Below are 26,184 nucleotides of genomic sequence, written 5' to 3' on the forward strand. Positions count from 1 at the left end.
TATTAAAACAGTGTTGGCTAAATCGCACAGGATGAATATATATGGCAAACTGAAATAATCAAACAGTTCAAAGTCAATGAGTGGATCTTTAAAAAAGGTCACGAGAATCAAACACCTGGAAGCATGTGATTGATTAATGACCGACTCGAAACTTTCATGCGTCTATGTAAAATAAACGCTCGGAATGTCATGATGTTTTTGCGCGAAAAGATATTGAAGTGTTATAAACAAATAATTCAAAAATATCATTACATCTCCGTAAATAAGCTCAAAAGAAACAAAAATTTGATGACTTTAGAGTAAGATCTTATTTGATTTCACTCGTGATCATAAATTAGCACATACTTATCCTCTACAATGTACTTTGTTACGCATTTTCCCGCTTAATATTATCATAAGTTTCAACATGAAACACAACTTCCAATAAATGCCATGGATTTGGGTGGTATTTGATAAAAAATGAGAAGCCAAGAATGTCACTGCCACGAATTTTCTAACCCCTTTCCAACAAATGAACGTGGCGTTTGGTGAAAACTTGAATTCTTGTTTATTCATAAAATTATGAGTATCACGGCATTGATGCAGATCATTAAAATTTATTTGAACATATAAGACTTTTATTCAATACAACTTTGCTGAAACTGGCTATTATAAAAGTCATTTGAAGCTTAATGTAGTTTAATGTAATTGTACCTAATACTGCATTTTTGTATTCAAGTGATTTGCATGAGCAAAGGTTGTATTAAGCAATTGATATAAAATTACTATATGTGGTGTTTGTTTTTCAAGTACGAAATTCCTTCCATACATAACTCAAAATAACGGCTAAATTGATCTTTTCAACTTGTTTGTTTTTTTCGGAGGGAGAGAAAGTCACAGAATTTTCATAGTGTACAAAAGATGACTATTGGCTTTCTCTCTGTCATACTCTTGTTAAATATCTTGTCAAAATATAGAAAAACCACCGAAACGGCACAGTTTCCCATCGTGCAATTAGGTGAGTGGTTGACAGTGCACTAGTGGGTAATAGTACGAGTAGCAGCAAAGACATGTTGCTCAATGAAGTTTATAATATATTCCAAAGGGAACAAAGGCGTGATATATAATAAAGCTAATTGTTGCCCGATTAAGGTACTATGTATGATATAAACAATCAAATACGTGAGGTATAACGATATATGATCCTCATTTTCCATTACTTATTATTTGTATTAACCAATAGCCACTCTTGTTTACCTTTTTTTGAATCCATGTCTCCCAAGTCATAATCGACCTCAAGCGCCTTAGGATGAAAGGTGTCTCCCATAAGGTCTCGAATCAGCGTCCCTACATCTCTCAGTGAAAAGCCTGGCTTACGCTGAAATGAAAGAAGACTCCAGTTAAAGGGTATTTTGAAGGGTCTCTTTCATGATCTTATGTAGGCAATCTTTTTAACAAATGTGCAAGTTGAATAATTTAACTTATATTGCTTTTGTGGACAAATTGGCAAATGCTCATTTATACAGAGTTGTGTAAATCTACGCCTTAATGCCATCCAATTCTCATTAGTGTCAATAACACGATTCGGAAAAATAAAACATTTTTGTGATATTTTGTTTTAAAAAGTCGTTAACAATAAAGCTCTTATTGACACTTTTGATGATGATTTTTATTGATACAAGCATTATGTTCATATTTTGCATGACACTTCTGTCGCTCAATAACTGAAATCAGTTTTTCAAGATGCCGCCGACAATGACACTAAGCTAATAGCTTTGTTTCTTCAAAGGCATAGAAGAGCTCAGTTACAACATACAGAAAGAGTAAAAAAATAAATAAAGTATTTACCTCATCTTTCTTTGATCTATCTAGTAAGGTTCGCAGTAAACAGTTGGGCGGAATCTAAAACAAAGAAATACATTGATGTTTGATAAATAATGTTAATAATGGGACTATGCTTAAACCATAGCACCAAAAGCCAAATATACAAAACATAAGTGCATCAAGAACATGAACAGCAGGGACCACATGTCATTAACAAAAACTTTTCAAAATTTGAAACAAAGCACATTCATTTGTTCAGTGTATACATGTTTTTGTAAATGACATGTTCCTTTATCCAATTCAGTTCTTTCTCCATTACCTTTTAACTAAAGTGTTCTCGTACTTGCACGATGGTCACATCCCTGGTCATATACTTGTAAATGAGTATATTTTATTATCACAAAAAAATGTCGAATGTCTTGATAAAACGGGGATTTTTCAGTTAGTTATCCCTAAAATATTCAGTTACGTGAAAAAACTGAGTAGTAGACCCATTTCGGCTGGTTTTATAATGCTTATAATTAGAGGGGCATGGAAATACAGTACGATTTTTTATTTCCCCACTCGTGTTCAATATACTAGCACTGTTCTCTTTGAATACAAATCATGTCCAAAACAGCACCAAACACATGCAGAAAATACAGACCTGACTAATTCGATTTGAATTGTTGATCCCTGATCTTTTGTTAATATCAGGTGATATTCATCCTTACCCGGGACCTGACTCATGCTTTTCGGAATATCGATCAGAGTCTTGTGGGTTAACTAAACTACTTTTGTCGCAAAAGTATGTTTCAGTCATACATTACAATGCACAAAGTCTTCGAATTAGGGTAGCTATACAAATATTCGTACTAAATCTTATAGCTTGTACTGAGGTATGGCATAACCATTCCGATCCCTGCAATAATATATCTTTCAATGGTAATATTCCGAACCCGGGTCGCTTCTCACCAAGGCTACCCGGGTTCAATTCTCGGCCTGGACGCATGTGAGTTTGTTAGTGATCACCAAGCCGGACAAGTGGGTTTTCTCCGGGTACTCCGGTTTCCCCCACAACACAATACCAAACTCTCGCGGAACAATGTGTGTCACATGTGTAAGCCCATATTGTGAACAAAGAGACGGAAAATGCCTTGCAGAGCTAATACAATTAGGGTTATAATCAAAATCGCCATTGATAATGGTATCGTTTATTTCTATATCAAATGAACGTCCAACAAAATCATATATACTGTCTTTCAAGTAGGCCCTTCTTTTCCTACTTTTCCCTACTTCTTTTTCAGGCTCCTCCTTTACCCTATTGTTGTGTAAAAACAGTAATCATTAATCATAAGACTAAGCCATGTATCAATACAGTTTTTAGCGAGCTTTGTCTAGATGATGCTGGTTAAGCGGAAATTCTTAACACTCATTTTAGAAATTAATATCTTATAGACGATACAGTTTATGTCGTTCCCCTTGTCTTAATATTGACATTCTTGAAAAAATCACTTTGGTACCATGTGAGATAACAGACAATTAATAAAGCAGCGACGGTTCATGAAGGATTAAGCTATCGCATATTGAAAGAATATGCGCACTCCTTACCTCAGATGTTATGCGCTCTCTACTGTTTTTTCATAGGCAGTGGAAAGATGCTAATGTATGTGCTGTTTTTAAAGAAAGATGATCTGACACTTTCTGTGAATTAACGGCCTATTTCATTACTCAGTACAATGGAAAATTGTTTGACTGTACCTGGCATGAACACTTATAGTATATCCGTAAAAAACTGCAATATTAGAAAACTTAAATTCCTACTTGAAAGAAGGAGCTTAGTGACTATCTACTTTCAATACATACGTCCCGGTATGAATACGCTGATACTGTTTCGGATAATTACACTGATAACGAAAAAACATAAATTGCAACAAATTCAAAACGAAGCTGGAAGAAGTGTGTGCGGAACAATACAGTTAGAATCAATTTCTGTCCTTCATATAGAGCTATGCTGATCCACTCTTTATGAAGGACGCTTTCATCAAAAATAATGTCTTCTATACACAATGTATAACGGTATGGCCAAAGAGTATCTTTCATCCCTCAAACTATCAGCTGCCAGTTCTAGGAATCACGCACTCCGCGACGCCTCTATTATCAGAACGATATTGTTTAGTACTAGATCTTATTGTTTGTCATTGCCTTCTACTGTGCGAACGAATAAACTTCCAGAACACGCGCGGAATAGACCTTCAATTTCAGTTTTTAAACCGTTTCTTTATAATCAAATCCCAATTTGGCCTTCCTACATCAATTACGGAAAGTGACGTCTCCATGACATCCATATTAGGCTAAATACTACATGCAGTGTTCTAAACTATTACCTTTCCCGCTAAAATATTGTGAATTCGCATATGCAATTGTGGAGAATTTAAAAATAACGCTTATATTTCCATACAATGTCCTTTATACTAAAACATCAGAAAGGCACTCATTTATGACAAGTGAGAAATTACAGAAGCACACGTTCAATTCATTCTCAATGGAAATGCAGTCCTTGACCACAAGAACAACTGCAGAATCTTAACTACTGTTCAGAAACTCACGAAGGAATTAAAACGCTTTTGATTATCCAGACTGACCCCTTCTCCCTTTGTTGTGTACCAAAATTTCAGCTCTCCCTCTATAATCTCTTGTTTATCTCCCTTGACAACCTTCTATATCTTTCCAAACATTGCTCAACCAATATCCCTGTCTAAATATGATACCCAGCATTGGAATAGTTTCATCAATAGGTACTGTAAACATATTAAACATTTACTTATACATATATTATCTTTTAAAGTGACCATTCTACCATCTTATAAGTTTAAGTAAAACTATCCGAAAAATAACCAAAACATATAAGCTCTGCTTTCGTTTTAATTCGCTTTAAAGGGACTGTACACCAGATTGGAACCAAAAAACGTTTATTTTTCTGTAACGAATCTCAGGACAATTATTTAATGGAATGTGTTACGCTGGGATATAATAACTGTAAAAAAGTAACAAAACGTAAAAAATAAATGTGTCGGAGATAGGGTTTGAACCCGTGTCGCCTAAATTGTAGTCCAGTGTTGTATCCACTGGCATACTTCAAACGAGTGGTATGTTTAAAATATATACCTAACTTGGTAATATCACGTGATAACATCGTCAAGCCTATCACGCATAAGGAATGAATTATACTAGGTAGACATACTCAGTAATCTTTTTTAATGAAAAAAAACACACGAAATAACTGCTAAACTTGGATAAATTGTAAACTATGTGGTACTTCAGTTAGTAAGTTTCAATGCATTGTACACATTAATACCAAGTTTATGTCAGTTTTCGACAATTTTCTTTCTTTTTTTCTTGCAAATTGATCATCTTGTGCACAGTTGCTTTAATAGATCATGTATATAATGAAATACAATGTTGCCATATATGATATTTATGTTGAATAAAATAGGTATTAAATATGTTTACATTCATCCTACATATTCTACTATAGTAGGAACATTACTAAATGTAACCCATTTTACTTTTCATTGGTTGCTGTGTCAATGCGTCCTGGCCAATACATACTAAGAGGACTGCCTGTTCAATAAGATTTTTAAATTGTAATAATGTCAGTTTCATAACAATTAATATATACATTAAAGCATACTATTACTTTAGATACACATTAAAAATTATCATTTTTAGTTCACGATTTCTCATAAACTTTTTACGAAACGACCTTTCAAGATATTGAGTATCACATGGTACATATAGCGGAAATCAGTGACGCAATTGAACGCTTTCGAACGCTGATTGATTATTGTCTTTAAAAACAAAGCAAATATCGCGGCTTTCTAAAATCGACTCCTGTTCAAGATCTCCTCCCCAGTACTGGTATGATTTTCTTTTGGCTTTATAAATTTAAAAACTAAGGTATACTTATAATGTATTAACTAGCATATACTGTTATTTTAGTATGTTATAGTCTTTATAACTGATGTCTGTCAGCCACGGGATGGGAAAGGGAGGGTTGACTTTCTTTCTTCTTTTTTCAACTGCGTAATTTGAGGTATATTTCAGCCTCAGCATTGTTTGAGGTAAGCGCGAGTCCGGTAGTCCGACACTCATTAAAAATGTTTTAGATTTTGCGTTTAAGCACTTGCTAGCTCAGTTTTTAAATGGGTGTCGGCACCACCATCCTAAATGAGCCTGAATTTATCCTACCTTGTTGTACAGCATAAGAAGCCTTTCTTTTGTAAGGAACTTTTTGAGGCTCACACCGTGTTCGAGGAAAAGTTTGATAAAGTCGATCCGGTTCAGTAGTATGGCTGAGAACATTACATCATCCAGTATCCCCGTCTGTAATGTATGAATACAAAGCTATATAAATAACAATTCGTAGCAAATTAAATTTATGTCAGTGAAATAATTTCGCGCACCTTCCTAAAGAGAAATTCTGAGCAATAAGTGATTTGCTAATGTGAAAGTTTAAAAAAATATATACATTAACACCAACTTCCTTGAAATCATCAATAAGACTATTTTTATAGCACAGAAGACTCACAATTACACAGCTGTATTGGTTCCTATCAATATAGCCAAAACATAGGAAAGCACACAACACTTCTTAACCATCAATATATTCACAAAAATACGAATGTACATTATGTACAGTGACGAATACATTTTATTGAGTTAAAAGGCTTTTAAGTGAAACAATAGTGAATTGAAAATTAATTAAGGACACCGTAATTTCAATTAAATGGTGAATTCTGCAAAAAGTGAATTCCAGTATGGAACAAATGAGTGAAGAGGACTCAGTTCTGTTAGGTGCAATAAAAAAAACTTCATCAGATAATTTTGAAAAAAAAACTGAAGAATATTGCTATATGATTTATATGTTCATTTTTTGAGTTGGACCATCCTGTATATACCGTCTTTTCGTTTTTCCTTTTCTTATGATTGAAAGTAAAGTAAAAAAAAGAAAAAAGAAACATTCAAATCAAGTTTTTTTTAAATTTATTTCCACTCAATCATTTATAAATATTTCTTTGAAATGCCAATGAAATGTACAGGATAGAAGATAATTCCTTCACAACATACTATGACATATTTCACAAGAATGCCTTATTGGCGAGAAATTTGCAATTATTTGTGTCATAATCTTGAAGTAGTTGGCTTGTGCTTAAACTTTTGTAAAGTAGGTATAGTATATCCCTATATAATTTATTTCATACTCAATTAAATTATTTAAGGAGTGGAGAAGGAAATATAATTTCCTTTTAATGGTATTTTTATATGTATACTTTTTAAACTTAGTTGTTTCATGGGACACCGTAATCACTCTTTAATGATTTACTCTGTGTTAATCAGATTTATTCAATAAAAGTTTATTTACAGGATTGGTTCTGTTCATGGCGCCTAGTTTGCTGTTGTGGTCGCTCGCTTACGGTACCTTACAGGAACAATAAACCGTTTCGCTTCTGTGATAGAATTTACAGTCGTGATTGTATTATATGATTTTTTTATATATATTAGGACATTTCACTCACTTAGAGTAATCAAATTTATTCTAGTCTAGACGACGTCACGGCCGAGGCGGAGGGTGTAACAAGGTGAAAAGTAATAGATAAAACTCACCATAGCGTGACGTGTTTTGATATATTTTGTCAAAATAACCAAAAGCGCACTACTACATTAATATAGCCTTTAAATCCTTTAACATAATTAAAGACAATTTGTCAACCTTACCGGCCATCTCTTGTCATCTGTAAAAATTTCGCTCTTTGCAACATCTATTCTGTTCCAGACCAGGGCTAGCTTCAACTGGTCCATCACTTTGTACTTGTTGGCTAAAACAGTTGGAATTATAGCTAAAAAATCACATATATTACTCGAAGGGATTGAAATATAGTGGGGAAAAAAGCTTGAAGTAATCGGAATATATATGATAATGGGGAATATAGCTACAAATATTGGGAAATAGTGCCAGAAATCATCTGCGAATAGCCGTATATGTGCTTGTATATCACAGACAATGTCATTAATGTAGATAAGAAAGAGCAGAGGCCCAACAATGGAGCCTTGAGGGACTACAGCTGATATTGTAACCGTATCAGACATAGAACCAGAGAGAACAACACGTTGTTTACGTTCGCTGAGATAATCACAAAGCCATAACAATAAAGAACCGGTAATGCCACTTTCACGAAGTTTATGGATTAGACCGTCATGCCATACTCGATCAAAAGCTTTCGAAATATCACAAAATACTGCTCTTACTTCTTTACCTTCATCTAGAGCGAGGCAAAAAGAATGATAGATCGATACAAGCTGGTTGACAGTGGAGTATTTAGGAACAAAACCAGATTGAAATGGTGTTAGAAAGTCGTTTTGACGGAAGAAATTGAACATATACTTATGCAAAATTCTTTCAAGAACCTTACTGACAACACTTAATAGGGAAATAGGACGATAATTTCCAACATCTTTGGGGGTCAGACTTCTTATAAATAGCACAGACATGAGCTCGCTTCCACTTACATGGTACTTTACCAAGCCGAAGTGAGGTATTAAAAAGGTCACGAAGTGGATAAGAAATTTCAATTGCTACCTCCCTCAGCACAAAGCTATTTATCAAGTCTGGTCCAGTTGCTTTGCCTGTTTAAAGAACCATTATTGAATCAATTACGTCTTGAAGTGAGATAACAAAGTCTTGTAGTTTTGGATTATCAGTATCAATGGAGGAAGGAAGTGGCCTGTTTGGTGTATTTAATTAAGTCTAAGATTGAAAGAAAGTGTTAAGTAGGTTCGCTTTGTCTGTATCTGATTCGTAGATGATGCCGTTATTGCTAAGTGGGGGGATTTCTTTGGATGAAATTGCTGGTATAGCGAAGTTCTTTATGGTTTTCCAAAAGTCGGAGGTGGGAATGTTTTTTTTTCCTTTAGTCGTGTAGCTAGTTTTTCATAATGTGACTGCTTGGCAGATCGAACAAGGTTGGTAACACGATTTCGTATTTGATTGTATATACACCATTGGTGTTTGGAATTTACACGTTTTGCCTTTCTATAAGCGCGCCGTCTTTGTCGAAGAGATTTTCTGATTTCATTATGAAACCAAGGGGGGTCTTTATTGCGAATTACAACAGTCTTTGTAGGCATGCAGGTCTCACACATAGCCATGAAGTGATTAGTGAAATTATCGGTATATATGTTGATATCTGTGTGCACACAAGACATACAGTCAAAGTTAGAGATAAGGTTCCTTAGTTTTACATGATCACCTTGATCGAATTTCCAAACCTTACGTTTGAATGATGAACCGACAGTTTTATCGAATCGAAGAACGCAAAAAACTGGACAATGATACCGAACTAACTGTTCGAGGAATGGTTCACCTACTCCACAGTCGAGGACAATATCTTTTGAAGAGACAAGAAATAGGTCAATGAGAGACTCAGAGGACTCGGTGAAGTGAGTAGGGTCTCGTATTACTTGGATCAAGTTGAACTGTTGACAGATAGAGTCAATCTTTTGACGGGTTTATTTATATCTAGGTTAAAATCACCTGTGATAAGAATGTCTGTAAAACCAGTATCAACCGCCAGTGAAATTGAGTTGGTGATACATTCAAGGACATATGGATTGGAGTTAGGAGGCCTATAGAATGTACCAAGTAGAAGACGTCTATTTTTAATTCGCAGTTCAAGCCAAATACATTCAATGTCGTTTATCTCGAGGTCATGTCCTTCTAATGCAAACAAATCTGACTTTATGTATACAATAATACCACCATGTGCATAAGAAAGTCTATCTCTTCTATAAGGTACATGGAAGTTTGGAAATATCAAATCGGGAGTTGCTGAGTTAGGAGTGAGCCATGTTTCCGTGAAGGCTAATATGTCAAAGTTTCGTAGATCAGCAAACAAGATATCCTTTTTGATGCGGAAGCTTTGAACATTATAGTGGACGATATTAAGGCATCCAGTAACGTCAACTTGGATTTCAGAAGAGAAGGAGGAGGATGGAGAATGTGCGGGGCCAGGATTTTTATGAACGTCTCCAGAACAGAGTAGGAGCATTGCTAGCCAGCAAATTAGTTCGAAGTGAGTGAGACATTTGAGACATTTGATTCATTTAGCACGAGATTGATAGTAGCAGAACAAACCTACCCTCATTCGAAATGTACCTATTTCAATAGACATTTGATACAAGTGATTCCGGGATCAAACGGCGCTAAGAATAAGGGGTATCCAAACACCGTCTGACCAGTACCACCATGAAATAGAAAGAAGAAAGAATAGGTTGAAAAGTAAGTAAGTAAATAGAAGTAGGATAACATAATGTAAGATAGAATGTGACGAGTTCCCTTTTGAAAGAGTTGTTAGGGTAAGTGTAAAATTTCATATTTAAGCGTACGGAGAAAATAAGTATGAAACGGGTATTCTACATGTGCATGTATTTGCAAAATTGTGCCTTTTGTAACATTCAATATAAGCTGATCGGTGATATGTTTGATACCGTGATATTGCGAATAAAAAAGAAACAATGCGGTAGAATAAGATATGAATATCCGATTAGAATAGTTAACCAGTCAATGTACCTATTTATCTTTCGCTTGACTAGCCACGACTCTGACCGATCAGAAATGAGTAAAATGTTAAAGGAACAGCTTCAGCTAAGATAAGAAAATTGGTGTGCCAGTATTTAAAAAAAAGAAAAAAAGAGAGCAGTGTTGGATGTAGGTAATATGGGATTTGATAACTGGTTTATACTGATTAAATACATAACAGTGGTTGAAAAAATGCTACCACATCTGCTCGCTAAAATAGTTTAACAGTGAACAGCTTAGTTTTATTTAGTGGGATTGAGAATGTGCCTTTAATGTGTCAAAAAGTGTGCACGCTTTCCTAAAAAAAAGCATGGATTTATTTCGCTTACATGTAGTATTTCTAAATGAAATTGTCCATTCAATTTTATGCTGTTATTTGAAATGGATTTAATATTGTCGTGTTATGAAAATGTGATTAGATGTTTACTGGTATAATAGTAAATGACTATTATAGTAAAATTGTAATTGTAAAGTGATGCAAATAGGAAATTAACTGTACCTCTGAAAAGAGCCTGTAGAACAGCAACATCAATATCCTTCACCCAGCCCTTCCCTTCCATTTCATACACGGACATGAGGTCGCTTTTATCGAGGCACTCTTTTATGATTTTCAGGTGCTTCATCGTGTCCGTATTACCGAGTTCTTGTTCTATCATCTCCTTAACCGTGATTTCCACAGATTCGTCGAAGTACCTACGTCGTCCGGTGATAAAATCAATAGCTGATTCTTAAAATACAGTAATATATGGTGAATAGTTTCTATAAATAGTAGTTATACACACTATTGGTTATATATTGCATCATTTCAGTTGAACTACATAAGAACATAAGATGAAATAAAATATGGTCAATTGGGCAAGCTACATAATGCCTCTTAAATAGCTGTAAGATGTACATCGATTAATGAATCATATTAAAAAAAAGTAAAAAATAATGTTATTTGCTTTCACTTTAATTTATGCTATGTGCTCTTAACATTATGCAAAGTGCTTTAAACATTATGCTTTATGCTCTGCCATTGCATAACGTTTTGCGCCTTTAAATGACATTTTGTTAAACATTTTGTCCTGTAAACATTTTGTGCGCCTGAAAACGATAAGCTCTGGGCATTAAACATAACGTTTTATGCTTTAAACGAAATGTTTTGTGCTTTAAACATTACGTTGTATGCTCTTTCCCAGCATGGTCCTTTTCATTTCCCACTTCTTTTCTGTTGAGATAGGCGTAGGCGAGGATATCCGCTGCACGGCCTGAGCTCTTCACAACGACTGTGGGTGTGTTGTTCAATATCGCCTGGTGAACAGTTTCAAGTGTGCCAGAACCGCCCTCCAGAACTAGCAAAATGTGTGGCACTGATGCGGCATCTAGAAGAAAATGTTATTTTCATCGATACATTGTTAATTTAAGCCATGTCAAGGATCAACTACCAAATAAATAAATTAAGTTTTAGTATATCCTGAGAGGTCAAAAATAGTACAATGGTGTGTATTTGTACTTGCAATCCACTTTCCAAAACAATTCGATGGCTTCCGTCGCAAACTCTCACACACTACGACTACTTCCGGTGGCGGAGGCTGCAAAGACGGATCTTGATGTATAGACGGTGCTCTTCCAGAACTGATGGTAGTGCTGTCGACCATCACCCTGAAGACTCTCGTCCGGGGAAATCGTAGGCCAATGAGACGTGGTAGCATATTACAAAGGCTCGTGAGGTGTCTAACGTTCGTTGATGAATCAGATAGTGGATGATACCATCGTCAGATGCGTCCGAATCAAGCTCGGAGCCACTATATCCTTGGTTGTTGCCCTCGTCACCGGTCTGCGCGTCCTTGGTGGTTTTCGATTCCCAATTTCCGGTATATTGTCTCTCCATGAACAGATACAAACGGAAGCAGGAAGTTCCGGTCGGCGTGCATATCGGACCCTTTTGTGACCGCATACGGGAACGTCTAGGTCAGGAATCCCTACACCATGGTATATCGATCAATTTCTGCAAGAGAACCATGTCTCCGACTTGCAGGTCTCTCGACCCTTCTTTTCATTCTGGCCAGTGAACTTGTATGCGTAAATCATGCTTTCCTTGAGTCGCTGCACGTAGTTGTCTGGCCTCGTATACTCATCATCTTTGCAATATCTACAAATGCATCAACAGACAGTCCCTGTTGAATCTTGTCTGGTTGAATAAACAGCTTGCACTAACGGACCTTCGTACGTCGGCTATTCAAGTTTGTGGTATTCCGTCAAGGTATCTAGCATCATAAGTAATATCCGATTGAAGCGTTCACATTTGCCGTTTTGCGGTGGATGATACGGTTGCGTCCTTGTCTTGCGTTCTCATGCAAGAGTACACAAAGATTGTATCAAATAAAAATTAAAAATAAAAATTACGGCCTTGGTGGCTATGCAACTGCTCTTTAAAAAACAAAGCAATGAAATATTCAAGGCTTAAGATGTGGCATGTGCTGAAATTTTCTTCAATGGGGATGGATTTTTCCATATAAAGTGAAATTAGCCGTTACACAAGAATGTCTTTATAGTCGCCTTTGCCTTCATCGAGAAGTCTTGAGGAAATCAATACATTCAAGTTGCATAGGTATCGTCAGATCTTTTTGACATCACATGCTAAAAGAATCAATGCGCTGGAGTTATAACACGGAACGTACGTGTTTTGCAGTTTAAAGGCGAAATTGAAGACCACTTTCATAAGATTGCAATTATAATGTGAATATGAAAGCAGCCCAAATAATCTTAAAAAAAAATTAGTGAGGAACCGAGGGGAAAACATTATAGATTTTTCTCAGAAAATAGAAAAATGTTTCCGGCAAGTTTCCAGTCCGGATCAAACTGCAATTCGTATTAACATATCATAAACTTAACCTCTCATTTCGGACTAGGCAGAACTCCGGAATATCTGGGAATCTTGAGTAATGAAGCCATTGCAACTGCAAACATAGACGGCTGTTATCCAGTAACTAAAATGAAGTCCGGAAAAAGGTGTCGACATCGGCAGAAAATCAAGAGGCAGTTGAACTCTCAGCGTGGCCCTCGGCTGCGTAACTACCACTTTCTCCAACTTAACTTAAAATGGGTCATCACACCCAAAACAAATCTTCCACAGAAACCTTCTGTGTCATACTGCAAAGGGGAAAATGTTATTGCTTTTACCAAAAAAAACAATAAAATATTTGTTAGAAAAATACATATAAATTGTCAGACAAACCTGAAAGTTGAAAATAACAACATGATAAAATGTATTCAATCTGAAACTGTCACAACGTAAACCATGTATACTATATAATAATAAAGACTGCGATCAAAATGTCAATCCGAAGAGCTGTATATCTCGAAATCAACTTAAAATGGAAATTAATAAATTACAATTAAACAAACTATTCAAATATAATAATGAAAATAATATACGTTCGCTGCCAATATGTGACATGAGACAATTAATTACCAGTCTGAGCTGTGCGATCAATAGCCAATATGTGACATGAGACAATTAATAACTAGTCTGAGCTGTGCGATCAATAGCCAATATGTGACATGAGACAATTAATAACCAGTCTGAGCTGTGCGATCAATAGCCAATATGTGACATGAGACAATTAATTACCAGTCTGAGCTGTGCGATCAATAGTCAATATGTGACATGAGACAATTAATTACCAGTCTGAGCTGTGCGATCAATAGCCAATATGTGACATGAGACAATTAATTACCAGTCTGAGCTGTGCGATCAATATAAATTAAAGCACCAAAATGTTCACGTGACATAATAAAAAAGTAAACACAAATGTCAAATACGTGTCAAATGAACAAATATAGACCTGATATTACCTACCGTTGTAAGATAAACAACTATTACCATTGTATGATACTATCAACGTAAACGTTCACTTTAAAGTGGGCTGTCTTTTGGAATGACGTCTGTATAGAAATACAACTTAACACAAAGCTGCAGTTGTGTGACAGTAAATCAGTTGATAACTGTCAAAAACAAGAGAATGTTTACTATTTAGGAATTCGTTACTATGAGAGTTATATTGAAATAACCTGATCAGATTAGAATCTAATATGTAATTGATTTAAGCTTGCAAAAAAGAAAAAAGAAAAAAAGGTAAAACGATCAATCAATAGAAATGATGCCCCACAGAAAACAAAATCCGCTAGTTAAAACAGTAAACTAAGCTCAACAAAATGTAAAATAAAACAAAATGAAATCGCCTGAAAAAAATAAAATTCCAACGACATTTTTTCGCTTTTTACCATCCTGAAAAGGGGAAATGTTCATGCTGACTGGTATTTTAATACTTTTACAAATTTAATCTTTATTTTTCTAAATTTTACAAAATTATTGGTGTTTTATATTTAAGTATTAATAAATATTTAAGGCATTGAAATTCATAAATGGATGCGAAACGCCGTGTTTCTTTTTTGATTTTGAGTAAGGTCCTTTTCCTAAAATAGCTGGAAATAAATTTGAAAGTTGAAAGATACGTAATGCCATACTTTCTCCCGTCTCAGGTTTGATTTTGGCTATTTCCTTTTCCAGTTTTGCCCTGAATGGAATCTCTACACCGAACTTGTGTTGTGTGGCATTGTCTACGAGGATGAAATGGGAGTGATTCGGGTCTAGAAAACTCTCTTCGCCGCGCTGCTTTTTTTCAATACAATAATAAGCCGGCCATAGTCCATTGCTCTGTAAATATATTGTCAACGAAGTGAAAGATTGTTTAAAAGTAAAATTTATTATACAAAAAATGAACAAAACTAATAAGCAAATAATCAAATGCATTTGCGCAAGGACTGTTTATATTCACAAAATCTGGTTGTTATGCTAACCCTTTGGCATTTATAAGAAGCCTCGTGCATGATCTCGTGATAGTTTGGCCTTTTAGTATTACAGATCAATATCGTCGAAAGCCTTAAATATGTCTGTAAGACAATCCAGTTTAATCTTAAAACATTCGATATTTGAAAAGATGATAAAATTATCTGTATATCAGATTGAGCAACAATGACATGTATATCAAACAGAGTCCAGATGTTATAAAAAAATCATTATATACCTATATAACATACCTTTTGCTATAATAACCTCAACAGATGATGAAGCACATTAGAAGAAATTGAATGAGCATCTCTTACGAGGGAGATTGTTTTTTATCACCATGACATTTATGTTAGTGAAAAAAGATTTTCTTGTGTGTACTCAAAAAAAAAAGAATTGAGCATGATAAACATCAGCTAATAACAGCCCTTTCTTCAAAAGCTTATTTGGTATCATTTACACAAATACAACTCTATTGAGGTGTTAAAGACAAAACTTACAACGATTATAATACCTCTTTATTGATGAGAGCCTCTTTATTTTTTACACAACCCCATGACGCAATTGCAATGGCGATGACCTGGTTTTTGCTCATCGATGCAATTCCAGAATCTCTCACAGCCTCTCCAACATGTTTCATTACTCCTGCGTTGGTGCCACCTGTTACGACCCAGGCACCTAGCAGTGACAAATGAAATAGCCCATATTCTGGCTAGTCTGACATTTCGAAACTGATTGGTTTGTGTTTTTGGGGAGTTATTTTTGAAGTTCAAACTTGTTTTCCTCTGGGTAGTTTTTGAAAGTCTTATTTTCTAACACTTGAAACAAAGTTATAATTATAATGTGTTTCACTTGTATGCCCTTAAACCTGATTTTATTTTTAAAATGCATAGGTTTTCGAATAAGGTTGCTTTTGCATAATACTTAGCTTTTAAATAAATGTGCTGCAGGCCGCCGAACAAGGCACAAAACAGCAGTCATGTAAACCTGTCAAACCGGGCTAGACAATAACAGGTGCCTAGATGCAGAATTAAAATTTCTAAACTGCATACCTTTTAGGGCCTAAGCAGGTTGCATTCATGAACAAATGCGTAATTACAACTTAAATATTCAAAATCAAAGAACAGAAATACCAACATTTAGTCAATTATTATTTTGATTTAGAAGACAATAACATTATTCAAAGTCTTTAAACCTGTAGTCTTCATGAGCCCGTGTCGAAATGTGTCCCTGAGTCGTTTGCCCATGTTGAAGCTTTTAGCGCCCCCTGTCACGGATACGAGGAGCTGGGGCTTATCGAGCCCCCAGACCTTCATCATAAATTCCAGCATGTCCGACATGTTTGTGTCCACATCTACCCTAACATACTGCAAGGAAATAAAAAAAAATGGGTTTATTTGGAAGGAAATTAGTTCAAACTTCTTAAACTATTCTTCGCTCAGAAGGCTCCTGTCGAGTCTAAGATTAATGGCCTTTGAAACTCAACACATTTGGGCCCAAATTCTGGCCTCGCCGGTAATTTTAGTATGTATCATATATTTTTTCAAATACACCTAAACTGGAAAAATATATATGTTATATAGACACGTTGTGTCATTTGTTTACTTCTCTGGTGTAGGTTTTTACTAGGAATGACATCATGACTATAAATGGCGACCAATTAGCATAATAAAATATATTGTAGTCATGCTAACCACGACTAAAATACAATACGGGGCTTATAGAGATTACTAATGTTATTGGGCACTTGCCTTGTTATTATGAAAATCTACTTTTATTATAGCATAACATGTCCATTTTCTTTCCAATGTAGACTTGTAAGAAGCCTTAACTGGGCGTGAATGGGAGAACGTTCATTATTAAACCCCCAAAAAGATAAATATCCCTATTTAAATCCGCAAACTTCATATACGAATATGTCCAAAAGCTTATTCCAAATTATTATAGCAACCGCTCGCTTTTGAATAACATTTGAGTTTTGAAAAAGAAAAATCTCAAAAAAGCCAAAAAAATGTTATAGTCCATACTGATTTCTTCATTGAATCAGGAAATGCACAGAAATTTTGGTACCTATTTTTACACTTATAAACTCGAGGACAATAGAAACTCTTCACCTTAGGACAAAGTGAAAACTGAGACTTGGTAAGTTGTATATTTTAATAATTCCAATTTCATATCGTTTCTTTGAAAAGTTTTTGCATTAGGTGCTCTGAATTGTATTCCTTCGTCTGCAGATAGAGTTGGGATCTCTAATCATAGAAGTACTTGGGGTTTACCTATAAGTTAATTATCATTTGTTTTATTGTTAAGTTTCCCCAAGATAATGCGTACTTTAAGATTAAGTACTGATAAGATTTACCTTTTGAGTTTTTATTTATTTAGGATTGTTGGTAAAAGAGTGAGGTTTGTGCACTTATATTGGTTTTAACCCCCAGTAAATTTACATGTTACTGACCGTTCCAAGGCGGTACCTAGCAATCGTTGATAAACATACCTAGTGTTTTATATATCAGTATAGTATGTATGCACTGTGCTGTTTGTGGTGTGTTATGCTGTTCTTTCTTGTTTTTATATTATATGTCTTTGGCGTTTGCCCAGCTTGTTTCTGTAGCATTCCGCATAAATATTCAAAGGAACAAAAAATACCAATTAGTACGTACATATTTATTCGATTTGGTTTAACAGCAACGTTGGTTGATAGACGTCGGAACGGAGGAGGGGTCAAGTTTTCGCATAAAATTTTCTAACTCTGGACGGCACTGATCGACACAAAGGTCGCACCACTTGCCGTGGAACAAGAGCCCATTCCTCTCTCAATGCGTTAGCAAGCTCATGACGTGTCTGTGGGGCTGGGTGACGTCATCGTAAACGACGTCCTAATACATCCAAAACATGTTTAATAGGGTTTAAATCCAGTGACTTTGAGAGCCATTCTAGAGTATTAATGTTATTTGTACGTAAAAAAGTCCATCGTGATTCTTGCCGTATGCTGACGGGCGTTGTCGTGCTGAAAGGTGAGACGATCACGTTGACGTCGCATCAATGGCATAACAACAGGCCTAATACGTCGTCAATATATCGTCTCGCGGTCACATTTCCCTCAAGCACGATATCATCTGAAAACTATGGTTTATGGCACCCCACACCATTACACTCCCCCGTCTGTATCGATCAGTTTCCAGAATGACGTTCCTGTTGAATCGTTCCCCACGTCGACGAAATACTCGCGCTCGGCAATGTGTAGAACAAGTTAAAGCGTGATTCATCACTGAACACAAAATCGTACCACGCCTTCGAAGATGATGCTGACCCCAGTGACGCCTTGCTCTTCGATGACGTTCGGAAATAGTTGGTCCTCGATAAGGGCGATGGCAGCGAATTTGACAGTCTCTGAGATGTCTAGACACAGTCATTCGTTGTATCGGCCTACCACGAGTTCCGACGGTCCCCAGAGCGGTTGCTTGTGCCGTCAAAAAGCGTTCGCGCAAATAACGCTGACGTATTTATACGTCTTGACTGGGAGTGGTTACCCTAGGTTCACCAGAGCGAGGTCGGTCATTTACCGCCCTAATCTACCCCTTAATCGTCTCATAAGACGCACAATAGTCGATCTATTCACATTAAACCGAGTTGCGACAATAGACTGAGAAACAGCAGCATCAAGTTGGCCTAAAATCCTAAATCCAAAATTTAAACCTGACGTTTTCAATTTCACCAACTTTTGATAAATTGATAGTGTATTCGACTGTCAATCGTTTATAAAACATAGTAAGTGCTTAAAACAGCGCATTCTTTGAGGAAGATTCGATTATCTCGGGCTCAAACTCCAATGTGCACGTGCACGAATATCCAATGAAGCGGTTAAAAATGCAAAACAAACCCACCTGTATGTTTAGACAAGGACAAGTTATGGGGATATGGTTTTGATTTCCAAGCTTGTTTTGCGACATATTTGTTTTATTACAATATATACATGAGGCGTTACTTTTGTCTTCGAGTGCTTTCTCACTGAAAAATAACTGAAAAATTACCAATGCTGTACATGTGCAGTCTGGAAACACGGATACCATTTGAATATTTTGCAGTATTATAGTTAAAACCTAGGTAAGAAAATATGCACAACGTTGTTGACAGCGCTGATGCCCCAAACGACACCATTCTGTCACAATGACTGACTTAAATTCTTCAAAAAATACACGAGCTATATGCTATAATGAAGAACACCTACCCTCGCCACATTTCCACCAAACTCTATTTCGCCGAAGGCGTTGGTCATTTTCGGTACAGAATGTTTCCTGTAGTCCCATGTTGTACCTGCCTCGACGTGCCTCCCCTTAGCCGCTTCACTGTGTTTGCTGAAGGGATAACCGCAGTAGCAGTGCCCCTTCGTATCCCTGAAACAGTTATTTGGCACATGGAAAAACGTTGCAGCCTACACACTTTGTCAAACTACAGTCTTTCTAATTCAAGACTAAAACAGGCGAATTCTAGAACAGCACAATTGCAAAAGTATTGCTTATTTATATAGTATTAACCTATTATCGTGCAAACCAAGTATTCCCGCATTTCATGTTTTTCGTGGGCGCACTTAACTTCATTCGTGAGCCTTAAGATATAGTGTAAGGCCACATTAATTTTTTGTTGCGTTCCGCGGATTTACCGCACCATTTTTTCATAATATTTGTAAAAGAAGTTGTTGTTTTCTGTCCACCGCGAACAAGGTATGAGGTGATTAGCTTTTTGGAAAGCTGCAATTTAATCGAAAACAATTTCTACGAAATTACACAATGGTATTGTTTTTTGCATGTTGTTATTTGTATGAAACCGATTTTTCTTTCGAGTCAATTGTATCCATCTAACTTGAAGCTTCCGGTAAATTTGTTTGATCATCAAACTTAGGTGAAATGCTGAAATCTTCCACTGAAATGAAAACTTAATTTCAAAGACAAATATGGCTTTAGTAAAAATACGAATGCAAATATTAATTCTTTAAGTGATCCGCAATATATTCAATTACAGAACAAAATTGTTATAATAACTCAAGTATTTGTATATTAAGTTTTTTTACATATCTCTTACAGGTCGTAGTATCAATAGTTTGCTCATAAAGATGAATGAATGACTTTTGGTCGGTCAGTATACCGGAGTTTAATGCGTCTAAAATCAAAGATAACTCATGGAAAGAGTTGACAGAGTTAATGTTAGTTTTGGTTCACAATATGCCTGTTGGAATTTACCCATTTTAAAATAAAATATTTGTTTCAAAGTACTGGAATTATTTTATGTAAATCAGATTTTGCACATGGGTTTTGCAACATAGAAATATATGTATGATGGCATTGCTTATGATCAAGAAAATATCACTTTGCGTTAAAATCTGCTTAAGAAATACCATTTTTCTGTGACTTTGCGGAGAGTAAGAGCTAAGTTTTATTTATATGTAATTCGATATATATAATTTATATATATTGCCCTATATCTGTTTAGGTTTTAATAAGCGTACAAATGACAGCAGAGAAGATAAAAAGCTGGTCGCCAAAAGAGCCTTTTGTGACATTTTTTTTTTAAAAATGGTGTATATCAACATACAGAAATACATTTAAAGAAAACCAATTAGGTTTTGTCTATGTTGCAACCTATGGCAGGAAAGATGTCACGCACATAAAATGTATTACAATGACAAATATTAGGAAAGACGAACCTGCTTTACATGGCAACTTAAGAAAAGCAAATCTAAAATCGCTTTAAAATACTTGTAATATGTTAGTTATGTAGTCTTATGTTTGGCATTTGTAAACATGCAAATATTCAATTGCATCAGGCGGACGTACATTTTTCAACACAAACTGTTTTTAGTCTGATTTGTTGTCGCACCTGCTTCCAGTGAGCTTGACATATTCCCAACTTTGGTTGTTTGGTGTATGTGCCCGCGTATTGATTGTTTATGCCATAAATTGTATAGAAGGATTTCAAATAACTTGGAACAAGAGTTAAACTTGATAAGACGACATGTCTCATACAAAGACTATGTATATAGGTCAAAGGTTAAGGTCCTTGTTGAGAGCCATTGGACAAAATTGCTTGTCTGTTTTTCTTGTAAGATTATTGTAATGTTTCTATTTTTGAACAACTTGTGTTTGCCAGCAACCATCACTTTCAGAAATGGATAAACATGTTTGCGTGCTGCTCCTGCGTATTTTGCAAACATTGTAACAATATGCCTATGCAAATATTACTTAAATAGTATATATAATGTATTTAAAGTGGTTAACATCATGCCAAAAAATGTCTTGATTGGAACCTTCAATGAGAATGCAAGCCACTGGCCATTGCTTGTAAGTATCTGTTTGATCGAAGATAAAATTAATATTTTATTTTCATATAATATTTTCATATATTATGGAATTAAGTTTCATGTACATAGTGAAGCAGAATGCCTGTGGTTATTTTTTATATTGTTTGACAATTTTAAAACTTAAACATTTCTGTTTTTATTTGATGTTGAATAAGGAATAAGGAACAAGTTGCTTATTCGCACTAAAATAAGAAGTATGGATCAAGTTCAATGTTCAATTTTTCGTAGTTTTCTTTTTCCTTTTCTGAGTACATGTCATAATTATAAATTGGCGTAGGTATTGGAAAATACTTCTGTCTTTAACGGTTGGAAAAATAAAGGTAATAAGCGCTTTGGTTGTTCAGGTAGAATAAGGAATAAGGCATTAGTTCTCCATTCCTTATTCGAAGTTTTCTAATTTTGTGCATTGTTTCATTTTACAGAGTTGCTCAATTTGAATAAAAAATACGTTACAGGGAAGTGAGTGTATGCCTATTTGCAATAATACATTACGAATAGCTAATAAGGAACTAGTTTCAGTTTCTGATTCCAGTCCCGTATACCTTATTATATAAAGGGATCCGGAATTAAACTTCTTTATGATGCTTTTTTTTCTTAAAACCTGCTTTGAATATCGTAGAAATTTGGGTTATCCATTTCTATGCTTGCATAAAACCATTGAGTAAATAGTAAGTCTTGTAACATTGTTCCAATTTTTTTCCATTGGAGATTAAGATCTAGATTGTGTTCAAAGTGGTTTAATGGCAATATTTAAAAAAAAACTTTCTTCTTTATTTTAGGTGATACGGCGAAAAAGGCCGCAAGTTGGCTTTTACATTTTTATAAAGAAATTGTTTTGTTTTTTTGAAAAGTCAATGGAACACACTATTAAATTAGTGTGGCCTTATCCCATTTTCATTTCCTATTAAACATATGCATTTGCATGTATTTCATTGTATTTAAACAAGAGGCTGTAAAGCAAACACCAGCGCTCATGTGTTGTAATTATTTTTTTCTGAATCAAACAAGGGGCATTCTCTAACATTGAAGACAGAGTAATGGCCCTTGATATACGCCGGTCCTGTTTCTGGAAAAGCGTACTGTACCTGGCTTCATTATAATGGTTTTTCAGCAATGGCCACGAACAGACAGACAAGCTTATAAAAAGTATACGCACTCCGGTGATTGCTCCTTTTGGGGGTCCGCAATAAACTGTGAACATTCTCTCCGCTTGATGTGCTCTCGAATCCATTTTGTCTCATCATGTACCTGAAACGTTAAAGGTTTCATTGTATAAGTGTTTAAACTAGTTTATGGAAGCTCATTTGCATGACACGAATTGTCGGAGGTTGTTTGGTCAAAGTAATCCAATATGTGCTATTATTTATTGACGAAATTTAATCCTATTATTGGTTAATGAAATGGTTTAAAATGACAGCCAAATGTTCATTGATATGTCACTTAATTTGTACTACGACTGCCCTCAGTAATTACCTACTGATTATTTAACAAAATCATATCTTGAACCCACGTGTGTGTGTCTACAGGATGTCATTTTGCTAATAAAGATCTCTTGGTTGAACAGTTATTATACTACAAATCAGGATTGTTGGGCGTCGTGTAAATGGAATAGACAGCTATGTGCTGAAATGAAGCTCTAATTAGCTCGATTTCTAAGTTTAAGTAGCAACCAGTCGTTGTGTCATATTGAGAGGAAAGAATGCTTCCCAATATTTGCAATAACAATTCACTTTAAAACATTACAGTTCTCATGAAAATGCAATAATCCTAAAAACACAATGTTACCCCTCAATACGGTCGAAAACGAAGTGTTACCATGCAAACAAGTTGCAATCTGAAAACACAATGTACCCCGATGATATAGAGAGGTTATGTTTTCAGGGATTTTGGCAGAAAACGTAATGTTACCCCACAATATTTCTGAAAAACACAATGTTACCATGCAACACATCATTGTTTGCTTAAACAATGGTAATCATAATACTTACTGTAGCCTGTTCGTCGGCGTGTTCCTTTAAACTCTTTCTGTTACGAAGAGGCGTTTTCTCTGCACCAACAGCATCGTCATTATCTTCCTCAAAATAATCTTGAGGACCTTTTTCAAAATCATCAGGATCTGCTCCATTACTTGAAGTACTTATAGCACCACATGTATCAATGCTTTGGTTGTAAACAGATGACTGGCAATCTTCTTCAACCCCATTAGTATCCACATGGGATTTACCGCGATTGTCTGAATGAGTTGCCATGCCTTGAACACACAAACTTAAGATTAAATAGTTCAGCTATCGTTGTGGCGAATGTATATATATATATACTGCATACGAAGTTCTGACTAAACACTTGGACTAAAGAACCTGCACGAAAACAACCTTTAAACGTTAATTTTATTTCTGGGTTGCCGACAAGATATCGGTCATACTTGTATCCGATGGGCAAAACGATATCGGATAGATATCGTTTACGATACCTATCCGATATATGAAATATATTGGTCCGATATCTGTCCGATATGGGGTTGCTGCCTGGGTTAATTCGGTAACTATGTTGTTGTTTTTTGTAAAACATCATTTATTGAACATGTTTTTCAACAGTGTATATTCACAACAATATTATTTAAAATAGGTAATTTTTCTGATCACTCCTGAACGGAATTGAACACGCCGTGAATTGTTCCATTTATATTTAATACTAGGGAATGTCTCTTAGAACTTGGCGAAATATTGTTTCAATACAAAGAAAATTGTAACAATGCATGATCGCTTCATATCACCAATCTTAGCATTATATTTCAATGAAACGTTACATCTATAGCTCTTTAAGTAATCAAAGACGGAAGATCCGTGATGTGTATAGAAAGTATGTTTAACTGTTGCCATTTCTACCATTTATAGTGCGTATACATGAACAACATCGGATAAAACGGATTATTTGTAAACTTATTAAAATATGAGACACTAAACTTCAAAAATGGCACACGGTAAGTTTGCTGTTATATATAGTCAACTTTTTCGTTGTCCGACAATCGATATTTGGTGCACCAATTGTAGTTTGCAGACTCCAATTGGGGGATTTTCCACAAACGTTACGGAAATTAAACTTTTTTGAAATTTTATAAAACATTTCAAACTTAAATTTTGATTTCGTAAACGATTCTCCGATTGCAGAAGATCTATAATGGAGAATTCCTCAATCAATTTCTATAGACACTGGCCACTGTTTTGGAGTTTTCAGAAAGTGGGGTTTAAGAAATTTGGGGATTTTCAGAGTGTTGGAACAGCTTGGGCGAAAACAAGTTGTTATGTATTATTATGTTCATGCATTTAATAAGTATGACAGTAATATAATTGATAATTAAAGTAACAATCCAAAATTAATTGTCCTGGTTTCGCGTTCCGCATCACCTCTGGGACGAGATAAGAAAATATAAGATTAAGTATTTTGAGTCGGCAAGATAGCAACAAATTCAACAAAAGCTAGTGTTAGCTTTTTAAGGGCCTTCAACTGTGTCAATATCGTTAGAAAGACCAAAACTGAAAATGTTTAAATTTTTCATTTTTTTAATTTATTTTGAGTTTCAATATTTAGCAAGCGTAATTCATGTACCCGTTGCAACATGTGAACTGTAAGTAGGAGTTGAGGAAAATTTACAAAAGAAGATTTTATCAGATTTCCAATAAAAACATTTATATTTTTACGGAAATGTCCTAATAACACAAAATGAATAAGTTTTTTTGTGTCGGAAGTGTCAGTACTACACATTCAACAATGTCTCGAGACTTTGTGGTGATTGCAGCTATTTTAAGGAAGATATTTGCATTATTTTAACCAGAAAATGAATTTAATCGACTTTTTTCATTATTTTATGCAATAGCTTTCTTATTTGAAATGATATCATCAAGAAGAACCCACAAGATATATATGTGGTATTTTGACACAAAAAGAAAATTATAAATGTTGACAGACTTTACGGAAATAATGTGCATGCTTTTTTATCCAAAATCCGATAAAATCGTATTTTATAAAATTTGTTGAACTCCTTACTACCTAAAAACATATCACAGTGAATGTAGATTTAACTACTGAAAATGACTTTTCCTCAAAACTATAACATAAAATAAAACATGAACTTTTGATACATTTTAATTTTTAGCCTTCCCCATTCACTGTTGCACTGTGGAAAGCTCTTAACCGACTATGTTGTAATATACAATATAAGGTTAAACAATTGTTTAAAGATTGCAGTGGCAAATGTAGTGATGCTTAAAATAAAAAGAACATTATACAATAAAAATATCTGGACATTTTCATAAAATAGATTGATGATAATAAGAACAGTTTAAAAAAGCGTAGTAGCACAGCGATGCTATAAAATTCTTGAATAAAATATATAAGAGTAGCATGAACGATAGGTGCCATGATTATGTGTCAATTAAATCACACTAGGTGAATTATTGCAAATATTACAAAAAATGGTTCGGACCAATAAGGCCAAGTACTCAATTAAGAGGTAAAATGGTATTTCATTACGTTGTATTACACAATGTTTGCAGCTATCCGTAATATTCAGTTAAC

The 26,184-nt window shown here is 35.1% G+C and overlaps 1 protein-coding gene across 4 annotated transcripts in view; it reads right to left on the reverse strand.

Annotated features, from left to right (window-relative positions):
• The window catches only part of LOC128233439 (transient receptor potential cation channel subfamily M member 2-like), a 54,686-nt gene that overhangs the window by 26,318 nt on the left and 2,184 nt on the right, over nt 1-26,184 (reverse strand). For 3 of the 4 annotated variants that reach the window (XR_008260686.1, XM_052947116.1, XM_052947118.1), the window contains exons 2-13: nt 23,598-23,966; nt 22,766-22,857; nt 19,483-19,648; nt 16,450-16,621; nt 15,769-15,932; nt 14,933-15,122; nt 11,583-11,784; nt 10,920-11,113; nt 7,561-7,661; nt 6,034-6,168; nt 1,828-1,881; nt 1,237-1,357 (exon numbers count right to left, since the gene is read on the reverse strand). Coding sequence is in view for 3 of the 4 variants with exons in the window: in XM_052947116.1 (XP_052803076.1) it covers nt 1,237-1,357; nt 1,828-1,881; nt 6,034-6,168; nt 7,561-7,661; nt 10,920-11,113; nt 11,583-11,784; nt 14,933-15,122; nt 15,769-15,932; nt 16,450-16,621; nt 19,483-19,648; nt 22,766-22,857; nt 23,598-23,858 (1,852 nt within the window). In the remaining variant the exon portion in view is untranslated. The remainder of the gene's footprint in view (nt 1-1,236; nt 1,358-1,827; nt 1,882-6,033; nt 6,169-7,560; nt 7,662-10,919; nt 11,114-11,582; nt 11,785-14,932; nt 15,123-15,768; nt 15,933-16,449; nt 16,622-19,482; nt 19,649-22,765; nt 22,858-23,597; nt 23,967-26,184) is intronic. The other variant, XM_052947117.1, reaches the window with a different exon arrangement.

Source organism: Mya arenaria, chromosome 5 (assembly GCF_026914265.1).
Source record: "Mya arenaria isolate MELC-2E11 chromosome 5, ASM2691426v1".
Lineage (NCBI taxonomy): Eukaryota > Metazoa > Mollusca > Bivalvia > Myida > Myidae > Mya > Mya arenaria.